This window comes from Rhineura floridana, chromosome 9 (assembly GCF_030035675.1).
Source record: "Rhineura floridana isolate rRhiFlo1 chromosome 9, rRhiFlo1.hap2, whole genome shotgun sequence".
NCBI lineage: Eukaryota > Metazoa > Chordata > Lepidosauria > Squamata > Rhineuridae > Rhineura > Rhineura floridana.
The window spans coordinates 13,530,516-13,551,187 of record NC_084488.1 but is presented as its reverse complement, the minus strand read 5'-3'; the positions used below and the strand labels follow the sequence as shown (position 1 = coordinate 13,551,187).

General features: G+C 41.1%; 1 protein-coding gene across 1 annotated transcript in view; it reads left to right on the top strand.

Moving 5' to 3' along the window:
* The first annotated feature begins 8,494 nt into the window (after positions 1 to 8,494).
* Positions 8,495 to 20,672, top strand: part of CCKAR (cholecystokinin A receptor) — a 30,099-nt gene continuing 17,921 nt past the window's right edge. Inside the window, exons 1-2 of the mRNA XM_061584700.1 lie at positions 8,495 to 8,597; positions 10,743 to 10,994. Of these exons, the coding sequence (XP_061440684.1) occupies positions 8,495 to 8,597; positions 10,743 to 10,994 (355 nt within the window). The remainder of the gene's footprint in view (positions 8,598 to 10,742; positions 10,995 to 20,672) is intronic.

Genomic DNA, 20,672 nt, shown 5'->3' with positions numbered 1-20,672 from the left:
TCTGCCAGCGGAGCCTGGCTGAGCTGGGATCCGGCCAGCTCAGCCATGGGTCTGCCATACCCAACTCCCCTGAGCCTGGCATAAATAAGAGTTGGATTGTGCCCTTAATCTACCATTAAAGCAATTGCAGCTTTGACCTGAGACAGACCTGACAGATTTCTGTTCAGATGGGGAGGGAGAAACCACTCACCAACCTAAACACACATACCTTATATACAGTCAGGCAGCTGGTTGACCCAGCCCAGAACTGTCTACTGTAACTTGCAGCCACTTTCCAAAGTCTTAGGCAGAGGTCTTTTCAATCTCTTACTGCCTGAGAGTTTTTTAACTAGAGACGGCTGGAACGGAACCTTCAGAATATGTGTTACACCACCAATCTGCAGTCCTTCACGTTAAACTGCAGAAGTAATAGTAGTTGATTCACTAATAGGCAAAAAAAAAACCCACCTTGCTGTTGAAGAATGTTGTTGTGTTTGCATTTTGACAAATTTGTAGGGCAGTACAATATCTCAGAGAGGAGTTCAGGTCTCCTGCTCCCCTGGTGCATTCACTATAGTGGCCCAATTTCCCTGCTTTTTAAAGTTTGATAGAAATATCTATTGGCTATAGGTATGTTCTTAAACTGCAAGGTTTTTTGCCTAATCCGGAAGATAAGAAATAGGATCCTGTGCAAGTTTGATGAGAATGGATTGATCATTTGCATGCTTATTGAGTTCAATGGGATTTACCCCTCTGCAATCAGCATAGGTTAAACTGATCTAGGGGGAGGAGGAGAAGAGGGAGAGAGGGAGGACTGGAGTGGGCAGCGGAGGAGGAGGAAGGAAGAGGGGAGGGGGAAGAAAGGAAATGGGGAGGGGCAGGAGGGAGGGGATAGGAGGGAGGAAGATAGAAGAGTAGGTTTCATCATTTTCATAGTTATTGAGTTCAATGGGATTTATTCCTGTGCAATTATGCTTAGGGTAGGTGAAACTAACCTGAGGGAGTGGAAGAAGGGGGAATAGGAGAGAGAAGATGGGAGGGAAGGAGGGGGAGGGGGAGGGGGAGGGGAAGGATGGAACAGGGATTGAAAGAGGTGGGAGGAGGTGGAAGGGAGAAACTGACCTGGGGAAGGGACAGGGAGAGGGTAGAAGGTGGAAGGGGGGAGAAGGGGAGGTAGCATTGCTGGCGCCAGACATGCCGGGGCCCTTGGGCAGCAACTTGCCCTGGGCCCTGGCACGCATGTGTGCACACACACATACACATGTGTGCATGCCCAGGGCCAGCCCCAGACACCCTGGAGCCCTTGGGCAAAAGTCTGCCCCAGGCCCCAGGCGATTTGCGCATGGCGAGAGCTTCAGGACTCCGCCATTCCCTTGCTTAACTTACCTTGTTCTGCGGTTGATCACGCAGCGGTGCCCTTAAGAAAGATGGCGGCTGAGGTTTCCCTAAGGAGCTGAAGCCTCTGCCGCCATCTTGGTTCATGGCAGGGATACTAGCGCACAGCATGCTTGCATGCCATCAGGGATAGGCAGGGATAGGGAGAGGGGACAGGAAGGGGAGGGAGGAGATTGGGTGGGTGGGCACTGGGAAAAGGGAAAGCCCCTTTCCTTTCTGAAAGGAAAACATTGTGAACAGTATTATTGTTTTTCAGGGATTCCCCTACCTTTTTAGTCTACAGCAGGCACATGTAGCCTCCCACCCAAATTTAAACCAAAGCTGTCACTGGCCACATCTAAACCAGAACTTTAGTCATGGCTTCCCCCACAGAATCCTGGGAAGTATAGTTTGTGAAGGGTGCTAGGAGATGCCCTATTCCCCTCATAGACCTATGATCCCCAGAAGAGGGGCTGACTGTGTTAGGATAAGCAAACTTACATGTTCCCTTTAAGGGATATTTTGGGAAATATCCTATGTACCTGTTTACCAGTGATGTAACTTCCTAAAGGGTGGGGTTTAGGGTTGCCAGGTTCATGGCCTGAGACTGATCCTGTATCTTTAGGAGAAGAGAAAGTCAGCCAAGTCAGGTGTTCTTGCAACACTGTAATGAGAAAAACCATAAGGTGGAATTCTCCCTTCTCCTTGCACAACTTTTAAAGATACAGAAGACCTCTTAGAGGCTGGGCCTGGCAAGCAAGAGGTCTTCTGTATCTTTAAAAGTTGTACAGGGGGAAGGGAGAATTCCACCTTGTGGTTTTTCTCATTACAGTGTTGCAAGAACACCTGCACTTGGCTGACTTTCTCTTCTCCTAAAGATACAGGATCAGTCTCAGGCCATGAACCTGGCAACCCTAGTGGGGTTACCTGGCTTTCTCTTCCTCCTTCTTTGTCTGGGGCTTTGCATATTATCCATTAAGCCTGGGGAGAGTGGAGCATGCATATGCTCCTCTCCAAGATGACCATTACCATGGACTGAGACTTCTACTTTTCTATCTAGGCTAGAGCCTATGTTTCCTGAACATATGAAAGGTCATGAGTAAACATTCTTTATCTTTTACTTAAGAAGATTGTGTCTGTAATTATTTGTGTCTGAGGGAAAGGGTGGACTGGTTGATTCTCATATCTCTGCTAAGAAATAGGACCACAAAACTATTCCTTTTTCACACATATTTTAAAATACCAAACAGACTGTTCAACCACTCTGGCCACTGGAGCTCTGTCAGTGGGATAAGAGTCTCCTAACAATTCCCAGCACCCTTCACAAACTACACTTCCCAGGCTTCTTTGGGGGAAGCCATGACTGTCAAAAGTGAAATAAATGTCTGGATGTGGCCCCCTGATTAGCCAAGCCAAACAGCTGTGAATCTGGCATTTAGAACACTGACAGTTGTTTCTTACTGAGCATGCCCATGCTTATCATTGACTCCAATGTTAAATTTCTTAAGTTAATTAAAAATCAGCCATGCATTTTTTAACTTTTAAATTGCAGAAGATGAAGGTCAGAGTATAGGACAAAGTCAATAATAGGATTACAGGTACTCTGTGAACATGGCTGATTTTTCATGAATTTCAACAAATTATGAGACCACAGACGGCAAAAAGGCCAGAAGGGGTCTGGATTTCCCCCCCCTCTTGTTTTACACTTTGAACACTAGATTCTCTCTGACTGTTTTGTGTATTGCCATGAAAACTTAGAGGGTTGTTAAGCAAGTGTTTCTGAGTTCAGGACTATAGGTTTTGTAAGGTTTTGTTTTGAAATGAGCTTATGGGAAGTAGCAGCATGGCATGGGGGTATTTTCAATTTAACATTGTGGATTGCGAAAAATCCATGCTGGCTATATGGCTATAGTATACAGCCAACTCTCATGGCTGTATAATTATTATTACCTGTCTCCACATGCTGTGAGAGATTTCAGTGCTGCCAGCATATAACTTGTGCCTGGTTTCCTTAGAATAAGGGTCAGTGCACATTGTGGTATATGGTTTTATTTATACATAAATAGAAGCTGAACATAGGATGGGAGAGTTCACAGCACTAACACTCCAACAGATGCTGGTCCAGCATTAGGTTTCTAGGGGAAATCTCCCAATGCCATAGCTCTGGGTTCAGCACAGAGAGCAAGTCAGGCCTCTGGATCGTATTGAAGGGAATGCTGAAATGAATGTTTCATTAGCAGCACAAGGATGTCCCCTTGTGCATTGAAATGTTCTTCCCCACCTCCCTCGTGCACTCCCTAAATCTGTTCACCCTCTAAAGCAGATTTGGGGATGGTGCCGGACATGCATGGTGGGAAGAGAGGGGGACATTTCATTGCACTAGCACTAATTCTTGCACTAGTATAATAATTTAACTGAATACCACTCTCTATGTCTTCACAGCTCTAGCTCCAAATGAGACTACTCCCTGATGTATTCAGTTTTAAAGTCACCAGTGAGATCACCTCCAGCTGGTGAAGGGCCAAGAGGCCTGCCTTCTGAAGCACCTCAAACTAGTAGTGTCTCTAGTCTTTAGTCATACAAAGAAACGCTTCACAGACTTGGCTAGAACCATTAACTTTTTAAAAAAGACCTGTTTAGACACTTCCTCTACAGAATTCCATCTTATAGCCATGAAACCACAGTCTTCGACAGGTCCAGTGATGATATCCAGACTATCCCCCCAATCCTATAGCAATATGAATATATGGTGCTGTTTTATGCTACATGAGACAATTGTACCATCTACCAGTACATTTTCTTATGTCTAGCAAGGGCTCTCAAACTGTCTTTTTCCATTTTTATTTTGTTTGTAAAGAGAGACGCCAGCGATTGAACAGACAAGCAGAAGGAGGGAAGGGTGTTATGTAGCCCTGTGATGTTCCTGTATTAATGTAAATATGGTAAGTGCTGTTTGTATAGAAGATATATGGTAAGTGGAGTGAAAGAGGAGGGGGGAGTAGATGAGCAGTAGAATGCTGGATGATTGGCTGAGCGTTTGAATGGCTGGGAGTATAAATGGAAGAATGACAGTTGAATCTGGGTGGATGTTAGTCGGTGGATGTTAGTTGGTGGATGTGAGAGGAAGAAGGTGTTTGGTGGTGGATGTTAGGAGAGTGTGGAGAAAGAGGGAATTGGAGTTCTAGTTAATAATAAGACAAGTATCACAGGAATAGATGAAACCATATGCTTATGTACCATTATAAAAGTAATCTTGTTATTTCTGATATTTAATAAATACTATTTTGGTTTACCGAAGGCCTGATCCTTGGCTGGGGTTTTCACAGACCAGAAGGGAGGGCAAGGTAATTACCAAGGCTGAAGGGAAACAGTAACGAATGGTGGCAGCAGTGAAGAGAAGAAGAATAACATTACAAGTATCCAGCGCAATGCAACCCAGAGTTATATGAGTTATCTATATAGATACAAAGGGGTTGGGAACAGCATAAGCACGCAGTCACAAAAGTAACCAGAGAGAGGCTCAGGCAAAGTCTCTGGGAACATTGGTTATAGGACGTGACTGGTGGTGCTGCCTAGCAGAGGGATCTAGTGAGATCTGTGCTAGAGCAGAGAGAGAAACCATAAAAAGGACAGTCTGGACTGGTGGAGTCCCTGGTGGTGCCTAGTGAAAGGTAGTAGCCACAAGCAGGCAGGAACCTGACAGGGAGAGCCAGGGAAGGGCGTCACAAGCCCTTCCTCCCCATTCCTCCATTCAAACAAACCCTTTACTAGGCTCCCCTGTTCATCCATCTGCCTGTACCAGTAGGGAAGCTGTTAGGGCAGGGAAAGAGAACACCCAGCTCAGATTGTTTGCTTTTCTGCCCCAACCTGAGAGCTAACTGTGGCTTTTGCTTTCCAGCTCCATTTGCACTCTAAGAACCAACTTACGGACAAATGGACATGTCCTTAAATGTGACAATGGGGGTTTCAAAGAAGTGTGAAGAAATGTGTGTGTGTGTTTCAGGGCTACATCAGGAAAAGAAAGTATTAAATTCCCCCATCCCACCTACTGTGATTCCAAAAAATATCATCTCCCCCTGAACTGCTGTTTGCATTTAAATAAAGAAAGAAATGTACACATTAAAGTCAAAAGTGCATTTATTGTCATATGTGGTTTAGCCCTCAGTCATCTTTTAATGGAAAGATGGTGTAGAATTCTTTTTAAAGTAAATAAAGCAAACAAACATGAGCAGAGCATTCACAGCTCCCTGGATCATGGCCACTAAGTTTTTAAAAGCCTCATTTCTGTTTTCAACATTTTGAAAATTATTTATTGTCATTTATTTTTTTTCTAGACCATTCCAAACCGATCTTATGGCAGTGCACAATAAAGACATAAAATACAAGATTTCATCATGTATGATTAAAATAAAAAACTATAAAATAATATAAAATTAACTATGCAGTCATGACAAATCTCAGCTCATGGCAGCCCAAATGTCCGATGAAAAAAATTAACTTATTAATGAAAATCTGGTAATGAGGGGGGCAATTGTATTTCTAGCAGAAAGGAATCCCACAACTGGGGTGCCACAGTGGAGAAGGCTCTGTCTTTGGTCACTGTCTAATGTATCACAGTTGTAGATAGGTTTCCCCCATAGATCTGAAGGCCTGCTGTGTCAGATATTGGGAGATATAATTCTTCAAGAATTTGGGAACCAGGCCACATAGGAATTTATAAACCAAAGTCAAAACATTAATTTGGGCCTGGTACCAAACAGGAATCTAGTGCAGTTCTTTAAGGATTGGCAAAATATGATCCCAACAGCTACATGTTCTACATCAGCTGCAGGGTCTGGATGATCTTCAGTGATAGCCCCCACATAGACTATATTGTGTGGTGTGATTGTTTAGGAATGTATAAAAAAGAGAAAAACCAGGAAATAAATTTATCTTTGGAGAAAAATCCATATGTTTCATCTTTCTGTACTGATGACAACAGCCAATAATTACTTCTCAGAAAGGAAACATAAGCTACTTACAAAGAAAATAATCATTGATTTTCACTATTTTGATTTTCTGGACTTGTCTCTAAACAAGACCTGCCCCCTCTTCCTAGACCTCCCTTTTGGCCACTGTCCTTCAAGATCTTTAAGCCTGTTGCCACAACCAGCTCTCTCCATTCAAAATCCTCTGCAAGGCAAAACCCACCTTTTCAATACAGTGTTTAGTTTAAGCCCTTAACCCTTATCACTCTACCTGAAACAGAGCTCAAATGTATGCAATTGTATTGCTCACATTCAGCCTTCCTACCTTTGTCTCTACTCTCTCCATCTTCCTCCCTTCCTGTTGTCTTATTTTCCTGTTGTTTTCCTGTTGATTATTTTAGATTGTAAGCTTGTTTGGGGCACTGGATCTTTTTTGTATACAACCCTCTAGAACAGCCTTTCCCAGATGTTTTGGATCCCCAGATGTTCTTGGACTACAACTCCCATCAGCCCCAGCCAGCATGGCCAATTGTCATGAATGATGGGAATTGTCAACCAGCAATATCTGGGGACCCAAACATTGGGAAAGGCTGCTAGAAAGAAGGAATCATCCTGTGCATTATATAAAAGTAGCCATCAGAAGTCTGGATTCTACCTTTTCACATTGTAGTTGAAGATCATTAGTTGTATTCAACCAAGAAGACTAACTGAAATTAATTGAGCATACTCTGACTAATACTAGATACAAACTCATATGTTTGAAAGCTTCCTCCCATAGAAGAAGAAGAAGAAGAAGAAGAAGAAGAAGAAGAAAATCCTTACATGTCATGAATACGTACATCAGGCAGAAAGGATTAGAGCTGCAGTGTGGTTCATTTAGTTCACCACATACATTCTATGTGTGGCAGCATACAAATATATACTCTGTCGCCACTTGTAGTCTGAAATGACATGGTCCGAAACTGTACATCAGTATCATTCCAATTCTGTGTGTAGTGTGAAGAACAGTTAGAAGGGCCAAACCAGATGTGATGCAGGAACAGTCTCCCATCTTTTCTCTCTCTCTGGAAAGCAGGTAGGATGATGGAGTTAACAGCACGGGGAGGGGCAACTAAACCCTGTCCCCACCCATTTCCAAAGCTGCATTTCCTTCTGCAGCACTACAGTTATAGGGACCGTATATCTTTTCCTCTACAGGTGTGGCTTGTGGATGGTGATTTTGAACAGAAAATGACAGCAATGGGAAGTGTTACACAACTCTTCTCCCACCCCACTCCTTCAGTCCTAACTGAAGTCTCACTGAGCTGCTTTTGTTTTTTTAAAAAAGATGATAGGAGATTGTCAATGCATATTATGCATAACATTTACTTTGGCTTGAAGTGTCAGTGATTTCCATGGGATCAGAGTGAATCTTTAGGATGAAAATGCTAGAGTTAATAAGTGTACCTAGCAATCTCAGCCAAAATCCAAAAGAGGTGTTCCTAAACCCAGTGATTTAAAACTGTGGACTTAGACTGTGTCCATAGCCTTTTTACTAACCTATCTAAGAGAAACATAGAAGTTGAATGTATTTAATAAAGGACTATACTTTTTAACATCCTTTAAAACATTGTTGCCTTCGGTTGTCATTATGCACAGTGTGGAGTAACTCCCATCGAATTCAGTGGATTTACCTCTGAGCAAACATGCCTAAGATTAGGCTGCACAAGTCTGTTTTGTTGCAATTTGTATTGTGATTGATTTATTGACTGAAGTTTATAAATAACTGAATGGAGAAGTCATGAGCATATGTGAGCTGAAACAATTGTGCAAGGGGTTAATTTTGTAATCATTCTCCAGTATGGTTATGATCCCAAAGCTGGCTCGGTCTATCATAGAAAGGGGTGGATCTAGAAGAGAGGAAACAGAGAGCTGGTGTGCATGCATGCATTTCTCTCTACGGCATCTAAGCTGTCTCATGTCTTACTAGAAGCAACCGTTCCCATGCTTCATAGAATTCTGTGGACTAAGCATTCCCTATGGGTGGATGAAAAAGGACAACTTTGGACAGTGACACTGTCAAAGCCCTCCATTGCAGGTTTTCTTTAGGCCTTATTTGTATTCATTGAGAGAATGGACAGAGAGTCCCCAAATTGCGCTTTCTGCCTTTGAAACTAATCTCTGAAGAGTGAAGGATGAATATAACTGATCTACTCGCCAACATTTCTGCTATCCTCTGTGATCCCGATTTGGAAAATCATACTATTTTCTGCAGGAATCATTCTGAGCATTTTAAAGGTAGGTGCAATTTTTATATACAAATTATTTTTAACACAATCAGTTTCACCTGCAGGTAATCTATGGTAAATAATTTATCAAGGATTTTAAAGGAAAGCTCTGTGTAAATAGGCATTTGTTGATTATTATTTATTAAAACCATTTATATACCGCCTTTATTTTCAAGGAAATAACAAGGTGGTTCACAAGGCAATAAGACAACAAAAGACAGTAACTAAAAAACATTTCGGTAAGACAGGAATAAAACAGCAATATCTATTACATTAGCCAGAAATGCCAGAAGCTGATATTAACAGTCAGGTTTTTGATGAAAGTGGAAAAAGTAAGGGTGGTATTCGACACTAGTCCTACTCAGAGTAGACCCATTGAAGTTAATGGATGTGACTAAATTAAGTGTATTCATATCAATGTGCCTACTCTGAGTAAGATATGGTTTAATATAACCCCCCGAAAGTAATTGTTTTTTTCTAGTTTTAACTGCACCTACAGAACAAATGGGTTACTGAAACATTTAATAGTTACAACACAGGGCATAAAATGTCAGAGTAAACTGAAACTCTGGTACAATTCTAACAGGTGTTCGTTTTTTTTCAAGTACAAATGTAATTGCAATTATTATGAACTGAATACAGAAGGAATTAACATGTATTTATTGTACCAAAGAGGTCAAAATATAGTCATACAAAACACAGTAATAGAACAGATTCCTAGGGGGTAAAAATATGGGTTTACAAACTTCATGATTTAGAAGTACTGTATCGAAAGAAGTCATAATAAAGTATAAGATGCTGAATATGCCATGCTTTTGAAAGAGGGCATGGGATGTATTCTAGGTAAACTAGAATCGAGCTGTTTAGAACTATGCTTGAGAGTGCAACAGAAGCAACTGGACCAAACACAGCCAGATGTGTGGTTTACATCAGCTTAGCTAATAAAAGGCTCATTGCCACCTTTTTGATTGCTTTTTATAGCAGTTGAGATAATACCACTTAGTTTAATGAGTTCGCTTCACCCTTTTAGGGCAAAACTACATGTCCAGCAACAGCATACAGAGCTTTCCCAACCCCATCTTTGTCCCTGATGTGCAATTTATTTATTTATTTAATTCAATTTTTATACCGCCCATAGCAAAGCTCTCTGGGCGGTGTACAACAAATAAAAATATATATTTACATTTCAATTTTAAAACCACCTAATCCTCAAAACAACAGTTAGACAAACAGACGAAACATATAACTAACATATACAACATTAAATACAAATACAAAGATACTGAAATACTAAGATATTAAAAAAAATTAAATGCAAATAAGAGGTGGGGTTAACATTTGTAGCAGACGCGTCTTATCACTTTTCCTCTACAACAGCGTTTCCCAACTAGTGGGCCACCAGATGTTGCTGGACCACAATTCCCATCTTTCCTGACCATTGACAATGTTGGCTGAGGCTGATGGGAGTTGTGGTCCAACAACATCTGGTGGCCCACTAGTTGGGAAAGGCTGCTCTACAACTTTCCCATCTCTTCCCCCCTAACACCAGCTGCTTTCCCTGGGTTGACATGCCTCAGAATCCTAGCTGGGAGGAAAGCAGACAGGGAGCAGGGCTTGCCAAGGAGACGGCTGGCCTGAGGCTGGGTTAAGAGCACCATCCCCTTCACCCTTGCAAATGTCTCTACTACACACGCGCACACACATGCTCACTGCACACACTTGCCACTGCTGTGTGTATGCAGAGGAGGCCAGGGCTCTTGGGCCTGTAACAGTAATTTAGAAGTGGGAATTTGGGAGGTGCACAGTGGTGGCATCAGAAAAAAGAAGGGAGTGTATGTGAAAAATCCTTCAAATAGGGGTCCAGCAATGGGGAGTGGTGGGGAAGGGGAAAGCTACTTGTCATCTTGGAGAGATGTCCCCCCCCCAGTATTCCTCTGCTGCAACTTTCATGCCAACAAGGATGAGAGTGCCTCAACTGCTGAAATAACCTCTTTAATACAACTATGAAAGGTACAGGATCCCTGTCTACCTTTGCACAGTGGCCCCATTAAGTCATACAGAAAACAAGCTCTGTACGGTGTAGTGTGGCCACGCGCACCTTGCGATTTCCTCATCGGTCTCTTCCGATTATGACGGCTACATGTTTCGCTTTCAGATTTAGACCAGACAGTTCGGATTCTTCTCTATTCCCTGATATTTCTGCTCAGTGTCTTGGGCAACACCCTGGTAATCATAGTGCTGATCAGAAACAAGAGGATGAGGACAGTCACCAACATATTCCTGCTGTCACTGGCCATCAGCGACCTCATGCTTTGCTTCTTCTGCATGCCCTTCACCCTCATTCCCAACCTCCTGGAGGATTTCATTTTTGGCAGCACTGTCTGTAAAATTACCAGCTACTTCATGGGTGAGTCTATGAACCACAAAAATTTTACTGTATGCCAGTCATTTCCAGAAGTTCAGTTTTCACGGATCCCTTTCCTCCGCATGGATTTGGAATCGCTCCACATCTCACCATGGAACATTTTCACGTTGCAGAGGATTCCCTGCATTTATTCTCTCTCTCTCTCTCTCTCTCTCTCTCTCTCTCTCTCTCTCTCTCGACTGTATATATATATATATACTGCCTTTTCTCCAAGGAACACAAAACAGAGCACATACCCTCCCCGTTTTTATATTCACAACAACCCTATGGGGTAGGTTAGGGCTGAGAGAGAATGCCTGGTGTAAAGTGAGCTTCATGGCTGAATGGGGATTTCATCGTAGGTCTCTGCAGTCCTAGTCAGACATTGTAACTGTCACTCCATATTGACATCTCCTGGTGCATTGTATGCATCTGATGAAGTGGATGGTACTCTGCAAAAGCTTACGGCATAATAAATTTGTAAGGTGCCATAAGACGACTCTTTGTTGCTTTTGCTGCAAGAGACTAAAATGGCCACCTGTATGGAAGTGAACCATACTGCCATCTGTTGGTGTACATCAGTTAAGTTGGGATGTTCCCAGACATGCTGAGCATCACTCTTTCGCTGCATGAAGTTCTGAGGGCACCCTAAAGTGTGTCCTATGTTCTGTTGTAGCTGCACATGGCAGGGAGTATCACTAGCAATGTGGGCAAACTACCTTTCAAGAGAACTTTAATGTTCACCATTAGTGATCTTCTCGTTGAGGGACCCTAGATAAGCTTCCATGGCATACTAGGATTCCCTAGAACACAGTTTGACGACCATAGTTCTACAGAATATCCTGTTTTCATGAAATGCTTGTACGAAAGTCTTGGTCCCCCCAGGCTTATTATTTGTTGATTATTTATTTATTTATTAGATCTATACCCCTCCCTTCCTCCCAGTAGGGCTTAGTTCATCATGACCTTCCAACTCCTCTGATGTAGCTTTGTTTTTTAAAAGAGTAAATCCACCTGTATCCTATTTAGAAAACTAGAAGGAGAGCACACAAGATGCAAACCTATACTCATCTGGGAATAAGCTCGATTGAATTCCGTGGGGCTTACATCTAAGTACATCTGAAGCACAGGATTGGGCTGCTGGTCACTTCAGCCCATATTGTGCTCCTTCCGAAGTCAACCCTTATGGCTCATAGATGAGATTGTCAACTGGCCAACTGACCTTTTTGGCTGGTTGCCAGAACTAGGGGATAGACAGCCATAAAACATAAAATCAACCACAATTTCATTATTTTTACTGTACATTTGTATGCTGTCATAGCACGTAGAGGTGCATGAAGGCATCAGTCTTAGGGAAGGGGGAGTTGCTGCATTTTTTTATTGTTGTATATATTCTAGTGCCTATTTTTCCAATGCCTCCTCTCAGAGAGGAAAAATATTTTACCTCTAAGACGATTTTGGAGTGTAGGGAGAAATCCCAAATTAGTTTCTGCGGGATTCTGTATAGAGGCAGTCAGCCTGAGTGCAGTATTTTTGAACACCAAAGCAGTTGGCAACATGCCTCAGGGAAGATGGCGAGGCTGGGCCACCATGACACCTTCAAGTCTGTACAGGAATACCCTGCATTAACGTACGCAATGGGTCCAGAGCGAGTACGTAAACCGAAAATGTACTTAAAGTGAAGCACTACCTTTTTTCACTTATCGACGCATGTACTGCACTGCAATCGTCATATACTGGCATAACTGATGTAAATAATGCATTTATAACTAAAATAAACACAGTAGGCCTTATTTTAACAGTCCGTACTGTATGCAAGTTTGTAGTTGGAAACTGATCAGGCGGTGGCGTCATTTATTTGTATTTATTTATTTATTTATTGTATTTCTATACCACCCCATAGCCGAAGCTCTCTGGGCGGTTTACAGTACCTGCCGTTAAGTGTCCGTTCTTGCAAAGCGAGCGTAAGTAAACAGGGGAATGGTGCTACTGTAAATATGTCCATACTCGTGAGTGTCTGTAAAGTGAAGGTCCATATAGTGAGGTATTTCTGTCCTGTTGCCTTCCTGCTTTCAGCGCTAGGGTGTCAGGAAAGGGTAAAGAAAGTACAAGAAAAATTATTGCAATGGGGTACAGCATATTCTTTTAAAAACCTACAGATTATCCTCATTATGTTACATTTTGGGCTATGCAGTCCTTTTGGTGGGGGGGAGGGGAGGGAGGAATATTAAATTCATAAACTGTAACAACTGTGCATACTAATGTATAGCTAAACTAGTATTAAAATATTATGGGTTTGGAGGTTGAGATAGATTTCTATGAGTTCCTTTCCAGCTTCTGGCTTGGAACCCTGCTCCAGGTGGTCTCTGCAGCTGAGAAACCTGCTCTGCTATTCAGATGAGTCTTTTTCTGTTAGTCTAATAGAGTGGCCAGGTGGGCTAATGGGTCTGTCAAGTCAAGTGCCCATTAATGGGTGAATGAGCCAGGGAGATCCTCTTCAGGAGAGCCCCCCCTCCTGGGGCCTAAGAGAGGCTTGCGTTTTTAGTTGAGTCTGAGGAAAGGCTGGGAACTGGAGATATGCAGAGAGGCTGGCTCCCTGCACCATGGCTTAAGGATGCCTCCTGTAAGCCTGATGGAAAGGCAAGATCTATTGGACTGCTAATGCTTTGAACCCCTCCATCTTAAGTTCAGGTTGGAATGTGTGTAAATAAAAAACATATTTCCTAAAAGGCACCACAGTCTCCGCTGACCTTCTTTCCAAGGAACCCAAACCCTAGGTAAGTGCGGGGACCCCTGGAGATCTCTCACTGCTTGGAGATTGGGGTGGTGCACAACAATATTCTCCTGAAGAAGGACTGCATAGCCCAAAATGTTTTGGGATTTGGTTAGTTGGGGAGGGGATGTTTTAAGGCAAACAGTTACAAAGAAAATGCAATAAGTATTGTAGCCTTTGAGATTCAGCTGGTGTCCACCAGGAACTGAACCTTTAGTGTGGCAGGCCCTGCCCTTTTGAATTCCCTACCAATAGAGGTTTGGCAGGTACCATCCCTCCTTTGTTTCAGGCATCTCTTGAAAACTGTATTTTTTAGACAGGCCTTTGTAGTAGGAATTCCTCTCTAACTAATGCAGTATTTATTGATGCTTTTACTGATGCTTTTAATGACGTTTTTATAAGTTTTTTAAATGTGTTACGCCTTTGTATGTTGTGAGCCATCCTGATGTACTTCTTTGAAAAGTATGGCTTGAAAATACTTTAATAAAAAAAAAATAAAGCCCATTTTTTAAATAAGCTCAAGTTCCACACCTGAAACATATCTGCTGCTTCCCGGCGCAGCCCACTCTGCACCATCTCTTTAGCAAGCAGGTATTTAACAGAGGTAGCTGCTTGTATAAACCACTGCCCTTTCGATGAGATTTTGAAGTGGTTGGTTATATTATACTATACCGTGGTATAGTGCAGGTATTACATGTATATTTTAAAATAGGTATTATGTTACAATGCCATTTTTATTTCATGTGGATTCTTTCATCCTTCCAAAACCATTTTTCCCTTAACTGTGAACCCCTTGGGAACAGCACTGTTACCATTTAGAAAAATAGTGGTTACTAAATAAGTATGGCTGATAGCCATTACCCTTGTGTACAATATCCATCAGTTTGTCTGTTTTTGCCATTTCCAGAATATTGTTTAGCCATTCACAGTGCAATTCCATATATGTCTATTCAGATGTAAGCCCTACTGAGTTCCATAGGACCTACTCTCAGGCAAGTTGTGAACAGGATTGAAGCCTCAGCCATCGAAAGAATATCTCCATTTCAGTCAGCTAATTAGGCTGCAGTCCTAGACACACTTACATAGAAGGAAGTCTGATAGAGCACAGAAGGACTTACCCCTGAATAAACATGTACAGGATGGCATTGTCTGGCTGCAATTCTGTGCCCACCCTTACTTGAAAGTAACACCAAAGAGGGACTCTCTCCTAAGTAAAGATGCATTGAAGATCAAATCACCTGAAAATATATGTCTTACAATATAATATTCATTGTTTTAAAATATTCTGACAACCAGTATTAAAATCATTTTCTTGCTGTCTGCAAATTTTTTAGAGATTATGATTTTGATTGATCCAGTAAGTCCCATCCAAGTGTTTCAGGGCTGCAATCCTATACACATTTACCTGGGACTGGGAGTAAATTCCATTGAACTCATTAGGGCTTACCTTTGAGTGGACATGCACAGGATTGCACTGTTAATGAACTGAATGGCCTGTTATTTAATCTCTCCTTCCAATCACCTGTCTTCAATAATTGTGCACTATACTGACACTTCCATAAGAGATGATAAAAATCATGGTCATTATGTAGACAATTAGGTGGTGGTGGTGGGTGGGTATAATAGGCTTTTTAAAAATGTGCATGCTATAGAGATGATACAGCGTGTTGGAAGAGAGGCATTTTTCTTCCACTCTCATCATGCTAAAACATTGGATCACCCAATTAAATTAATTAGCACTCGGTTCAGAACAGACAAAAGGAAGGATGTCTTTACATGATGCTTAATTACCTTATGGAAACCACTCCAAGAAGATACAATGCACTAGCTTAGATGGCTTTAAAAGAGAGTTCGGCAATTTCAGAGAGGGTCTTTCAATGTCGAACAGCCAAAATAGTTAAATGGGGCTTTTCTATTTAGAGGCAGTACAGCTCTGAATAAGGGAAGCTAAGGGCAAACTGTGTGTGGGGTGGTGGTGGTATTGCCTTCCTGACCATCTTTGCACAGTTCCCAGAGGCTACTGTTAGCCAGGGCAGAAAACTGGACTAGACAGAGTTTTCGTTCTATCCATCAAGGCTGTTCTTAATTTTTGAGTATGTTCTCTGCACACAGCAATTTCTTTATTGCATCTGGCTAGTGTGTGGCATCTGTCTCTTCGGTGGCTCATGAGGGGGGAAGCACTACTTGGGATGTGCAGTACAGTGGCTACAATGGCATTGTAAGTTCTCAGAAGAAGGGCACAATCCAAACGTAACAAATAAATACTTGGTGGACATGCTGTTAAGTGCTTGCAAAACAAATTAGCTTCGAGAAATACAATTTTCTTGGATAACTTCCTGCCAACAATAAAGGCTGCCTGAAAAGGCAAGTATATTTACAGAATCAGAAGAGTGCTTAATTTAGAAGTAGCAACAAACTGTGTCCTGCACAAGTAAAACTGACAGTCTCATACTCAGCAGATATTCTGCAAGCCGACTCATCTACTAACCAGGTTTGGTGCATTCTAGTCAGGGGCAATGCAAAGGCAGCTGAATTCTAAAGGTAAGGCCCAAGCAACATAACAAGTGATGCATTTTAACATCACATCTGGTTTGGCTCTAATGAATCAAATTTTAAGGCACTGATCTTTTACCTTGGGAAAAAAAACATTTCTTTTTAGAGTACTATTTCCTTCGAAGTAAATACACTGAGGATTACAACAGAATAACTAAAACTACAATCCCAACCCCATTTACCAGGAAGTAAGCTCAATTTAATTAAATAGGATTTACTTCTGAGTACACATGATTAGGATTGTGCTGCCATCTCTCTCCTTGATAGATAACTGTCCCATTTGTGTGCAGGAATATTTTTTTGTTTTTCCTAAAGAAAAAAGTATCTGATTTCATCATGCAAAACCCTATTAGTCTAAAGCTGAGACCAGATTTACTGTGACCTGAACAAAAACTTAGCTGAAGAGAGGCAACTGAACTGTTCCCAAGGATCAGAGTTGGGGGAAACATAAACTTTCAATTTTCTGAAATTTTTCCTTAGAGGAAATGCAGGAAAATATTAATGTATCTAGTTTTTAGATACTATAGTTATTTTCATATACTGTAACTCCAGATGTGTATATAGTGAATGCCAGCTTCATTATGTTGCTTTATACTGAAAAGACAAATAATTTTGTGTGTGTGCGTGTGCGTGTATGTGTGTGAGGAAGGAAGGAATAATCTCGTTCGACTTTGAAATTGTAAACTCAGTTTGTAGAACTGGCTTTTCTGATAATATCTTGTTATACATAATCCCAAACATTGATTTACATGGAAGTAACTGACTAAAATCAGTAGGACTTCTGCTTCTAATTAATGTGTTTCTGATCAGCATAGGGTTTGACACACATCTACAATGTATTTTGTAAGGATCATAGAACCTAATTTTTTCTGCCTGTTCATAAACAACCATGTAACAAGAAAGAGGCATGGGTGTCTTCCTCTAGTAGTGCAATCTTATGCTTATTTACCTGGGTCTAAGCCTAATGAACTCAGTGGGACTTATTTCTGAGTAAACAGGTGTAGGATTGTGCCATCAAAATATTTTATAAAAGAAACACATGTAAAGTCAAAACAAATTGTTCCTTAGATAAGAATATCTCTTGTCCTGAACGGCATATATCCAAAAAGGTCATAATAAAAATAAGAGACAAAGTTCATTTTTAAGAAAGTGGGAAACACTTTTCATTAGACAATCAATAAAACAGTGATACATAAAAGATGACAGTCAACAAGTTAGAATTAATTGCAGATATAAAATCTGAGGAATGAAAGCTTGTCCTTTTTCTTGGTAATTACCGTCATAAAGTCATTGCAAGGGAATATATCAGTGTGACATTTACAACAGTATCAATATCCCTTTGGAGATTAATTAGGTAAGAGAAACCTTATAGTTGCTAAACGCTATAATCACTTTTTACTTCAATACTTTGCTTGTCAGGTAAATTTTATGTCTTAAAATGTGCCGTGTTAGGGTTATGGTAAATCAACACTTTTCTCAGATAAATTTTACATTTGTTACCTATGAGAGAACTAGAAAAGGTCCTCAAGTGCAAAGATGTATCACTGAACACTAAAGTCAGGATTATTCAGACCATGGTATTCCCAATCTCTATGGATAGTGAAAAAAGCAGATAAGAGAAAAATCAGTTCATTTGAAATGTGGTGTTGGAGGAGAGCTTTGTGCATACCATGGACTGCAAAAAAGACAAATAATTGGGTGTTAGAACAAATTAAACCAGAACTATCACTGGAAGCTAAAATGATGAAACTGAGGTTATCATACTTTGCACCCATAATGAGAAGACCTGATTCATCAGAAAAGCCAATAATGGTGGGGAAAACAGAAGGGAGTAGAAAAAGAGGAAGGCGAAACAAGAGATGGATTGATTCCATAAAGGAAGCTACAGACCTGAACTTACAAGATCTGAACAGGGTGGTTCATGACAGATGGTGTTGGAGGTCACTGATTCATAGGGTCACCATAAATCGTAAACGACTTGAAGACATATAACAACAACAACGCAAACCTTTACGTTAGTGAAATTGCAGCTTGAAAAAAACCCCTAATTTTGTGACAAAATTTTATTGTGACAATAAAATCAAGAGTCAGGAGTTTGCACGTTAATCTTTGTGGTAGAATATAATATATTTATTAAAAGTCACAGCAGTGGCATAGACAGTGGCTTTTAACTTGTATTATTGGAAACTTTACGCAAAACATCTTTATAATAAATTAATTGACTGGATAACTGAGGAAGCTATCCTGGCTGACGAACAAGCGGGATTCAGGCAGGGCAGATCTACCATAGACCATTGTTTTGTCCTTAATCATTTAATTGATAAATATACAAAAATGAAACCAGGTGGCACATTATATGCAGCATTTATTGACTTGAAGGCAGCATTCGCCTCAATCTCCCATACAAGACTCTGGAAAAATTAGCCTTCTCATCTATAGACTCCTCTTCCTGATAAAGTGTTTATATAATAACACTTGGCTGAAGGTGCGATCTACCACAGACGGACATCTTACAGATTCTGTCCCAGTGACAAAAGGGGTCAAACAAGGCTGCATTTTGGCCCTTGTATTGTTCAATTTGTATATTAACAACATAGTTGAGCATTTAACATTCCCAGCCTTTCACGCCCCCAAACTGGCTTCTAAAGCTATCTTATTGTATGCAGATTATGCCGTGCTTCTTTCCCAAACAAGACTGGGCTTGAAAAGACTGTTGGGGGCATTTTCTCGTTATTGCCAAAAGAAGTACTTAGTGGTCAATTATAATAAAACCAAGGTTATGGTATTCTCTAAACGTCATAGGCCCCATAGATGGTTCCTGGACAAGCAGTCAATTGAAGAAGTTAGAGTTTTAAATATTTGGGCGTAGTCTTTCAATCAACAGGGGCATGGCTAGCCCAACAAAAATATGTAATTGAGAAAGCTCTACAGAGTTCTAAAGTCTTAATGTGTTTGTTTTATACAAAAGGTGGCAACTTTATACCCCCAGCACTCGAGGTTTTTAAGGCTAAACCTTTAGCACAATTACTGTATGTAATTCAAATTTGGTCTGACACTCAGCTAAGACCATTGGAAGTGGTGCAGTCCAAATTTCTTAGACAAATTTTATCTGCTCCCCGTTGTGCTCTTAATGCTTTACTGCGAATGGAAGCAGGCCTTCCTTCTGTTACTTTGCAGGCTTGGCTGAGGACATTTAATTACTGGCTGCAGTTAAATCTATTTCCTATCGGTCTGACCTCTCGAGTTCTGTCTGACTCTTATGAGAGCAAGTGGATGAAGTCCATCAAGTTAAGACTCTGCTCCTATGGTTTATCCCCACACCAATTACTTACTTTAGGGGTTAGCAATGCAAGAGCTCTTATTAAACAGCGCCTTTACGATATCGAACAACAAAGCAATCTGGCCCCAATGAGAAAATTTTGCCGGTGGTATAACCGCTTGTCACTCAGCAATCTTACCACCCTGCCCCTTATTTACAAAATTTAACAATCTCTAAATGTAGAAGAGCTTCTACTAAAGCAAGACTGAACATACTACCATCAGCTGTATTAGAAGGGCGTTTTAAAAGAATTCCATTGCAAAACCATCTATGCCCATGCGGAGACGGCAGTGCTGAGACAATAGCCCATGTACTGCTATTCTGCTCTTTCTATAGAGATTTGAGGAACGAGCTAATTATCCCACAGCTGTCACCCTTTCCAGGGCATCCAACCAACTTCTACATGGTTTTTCTTCTTGCAGACCAAGAACAGAGGGTGACAGAAATGTCTGCAAAAATTTTAGCGGGTGCCATTAGAATAAGATCTATGATGGTACCTTGAGTTTTAATCCGTTACAACTCCTTTTTTATTAGTTGTTAGTTCTACTTATCCATCTCTCTTATGTTGGATTGTGGATTTATCAATTTTACTGATTGGTATCTTATAGAAATGTTAGAATCCTAGCAGGAAATCTAATTAAGCTGTATATTTGCTTTCTATTGCTTTTATTGTATACATTTTAATTGCAATGGCTCGTAGCTAATGCAAATAAAGGATTAGATTTGATTTGATTTGAAGCTTACTGGGATTTACCAATGTGAAAACAATAATAGCAGACAAACTCTCCTAAAAGACTGGTTGCCCACCATTACTTTAAACACACAGCCATAAGCAGTTAATGGGCGCTTTCCACTGTGCCCTCTCAGTTCATGTGGAGATATGTTGAGATCCACCTGGCCTTTGAAGCACCTTGAGTTATTTCCCAGTGTGCTCAGCAACATGCTGTGATTCCATGGCTGATCCTAACCCCCTTCTTGTGATAATCATACAAGGAGGGGCGTGTGTTGAAAAGGCCACGGGATTATACCACTGGCC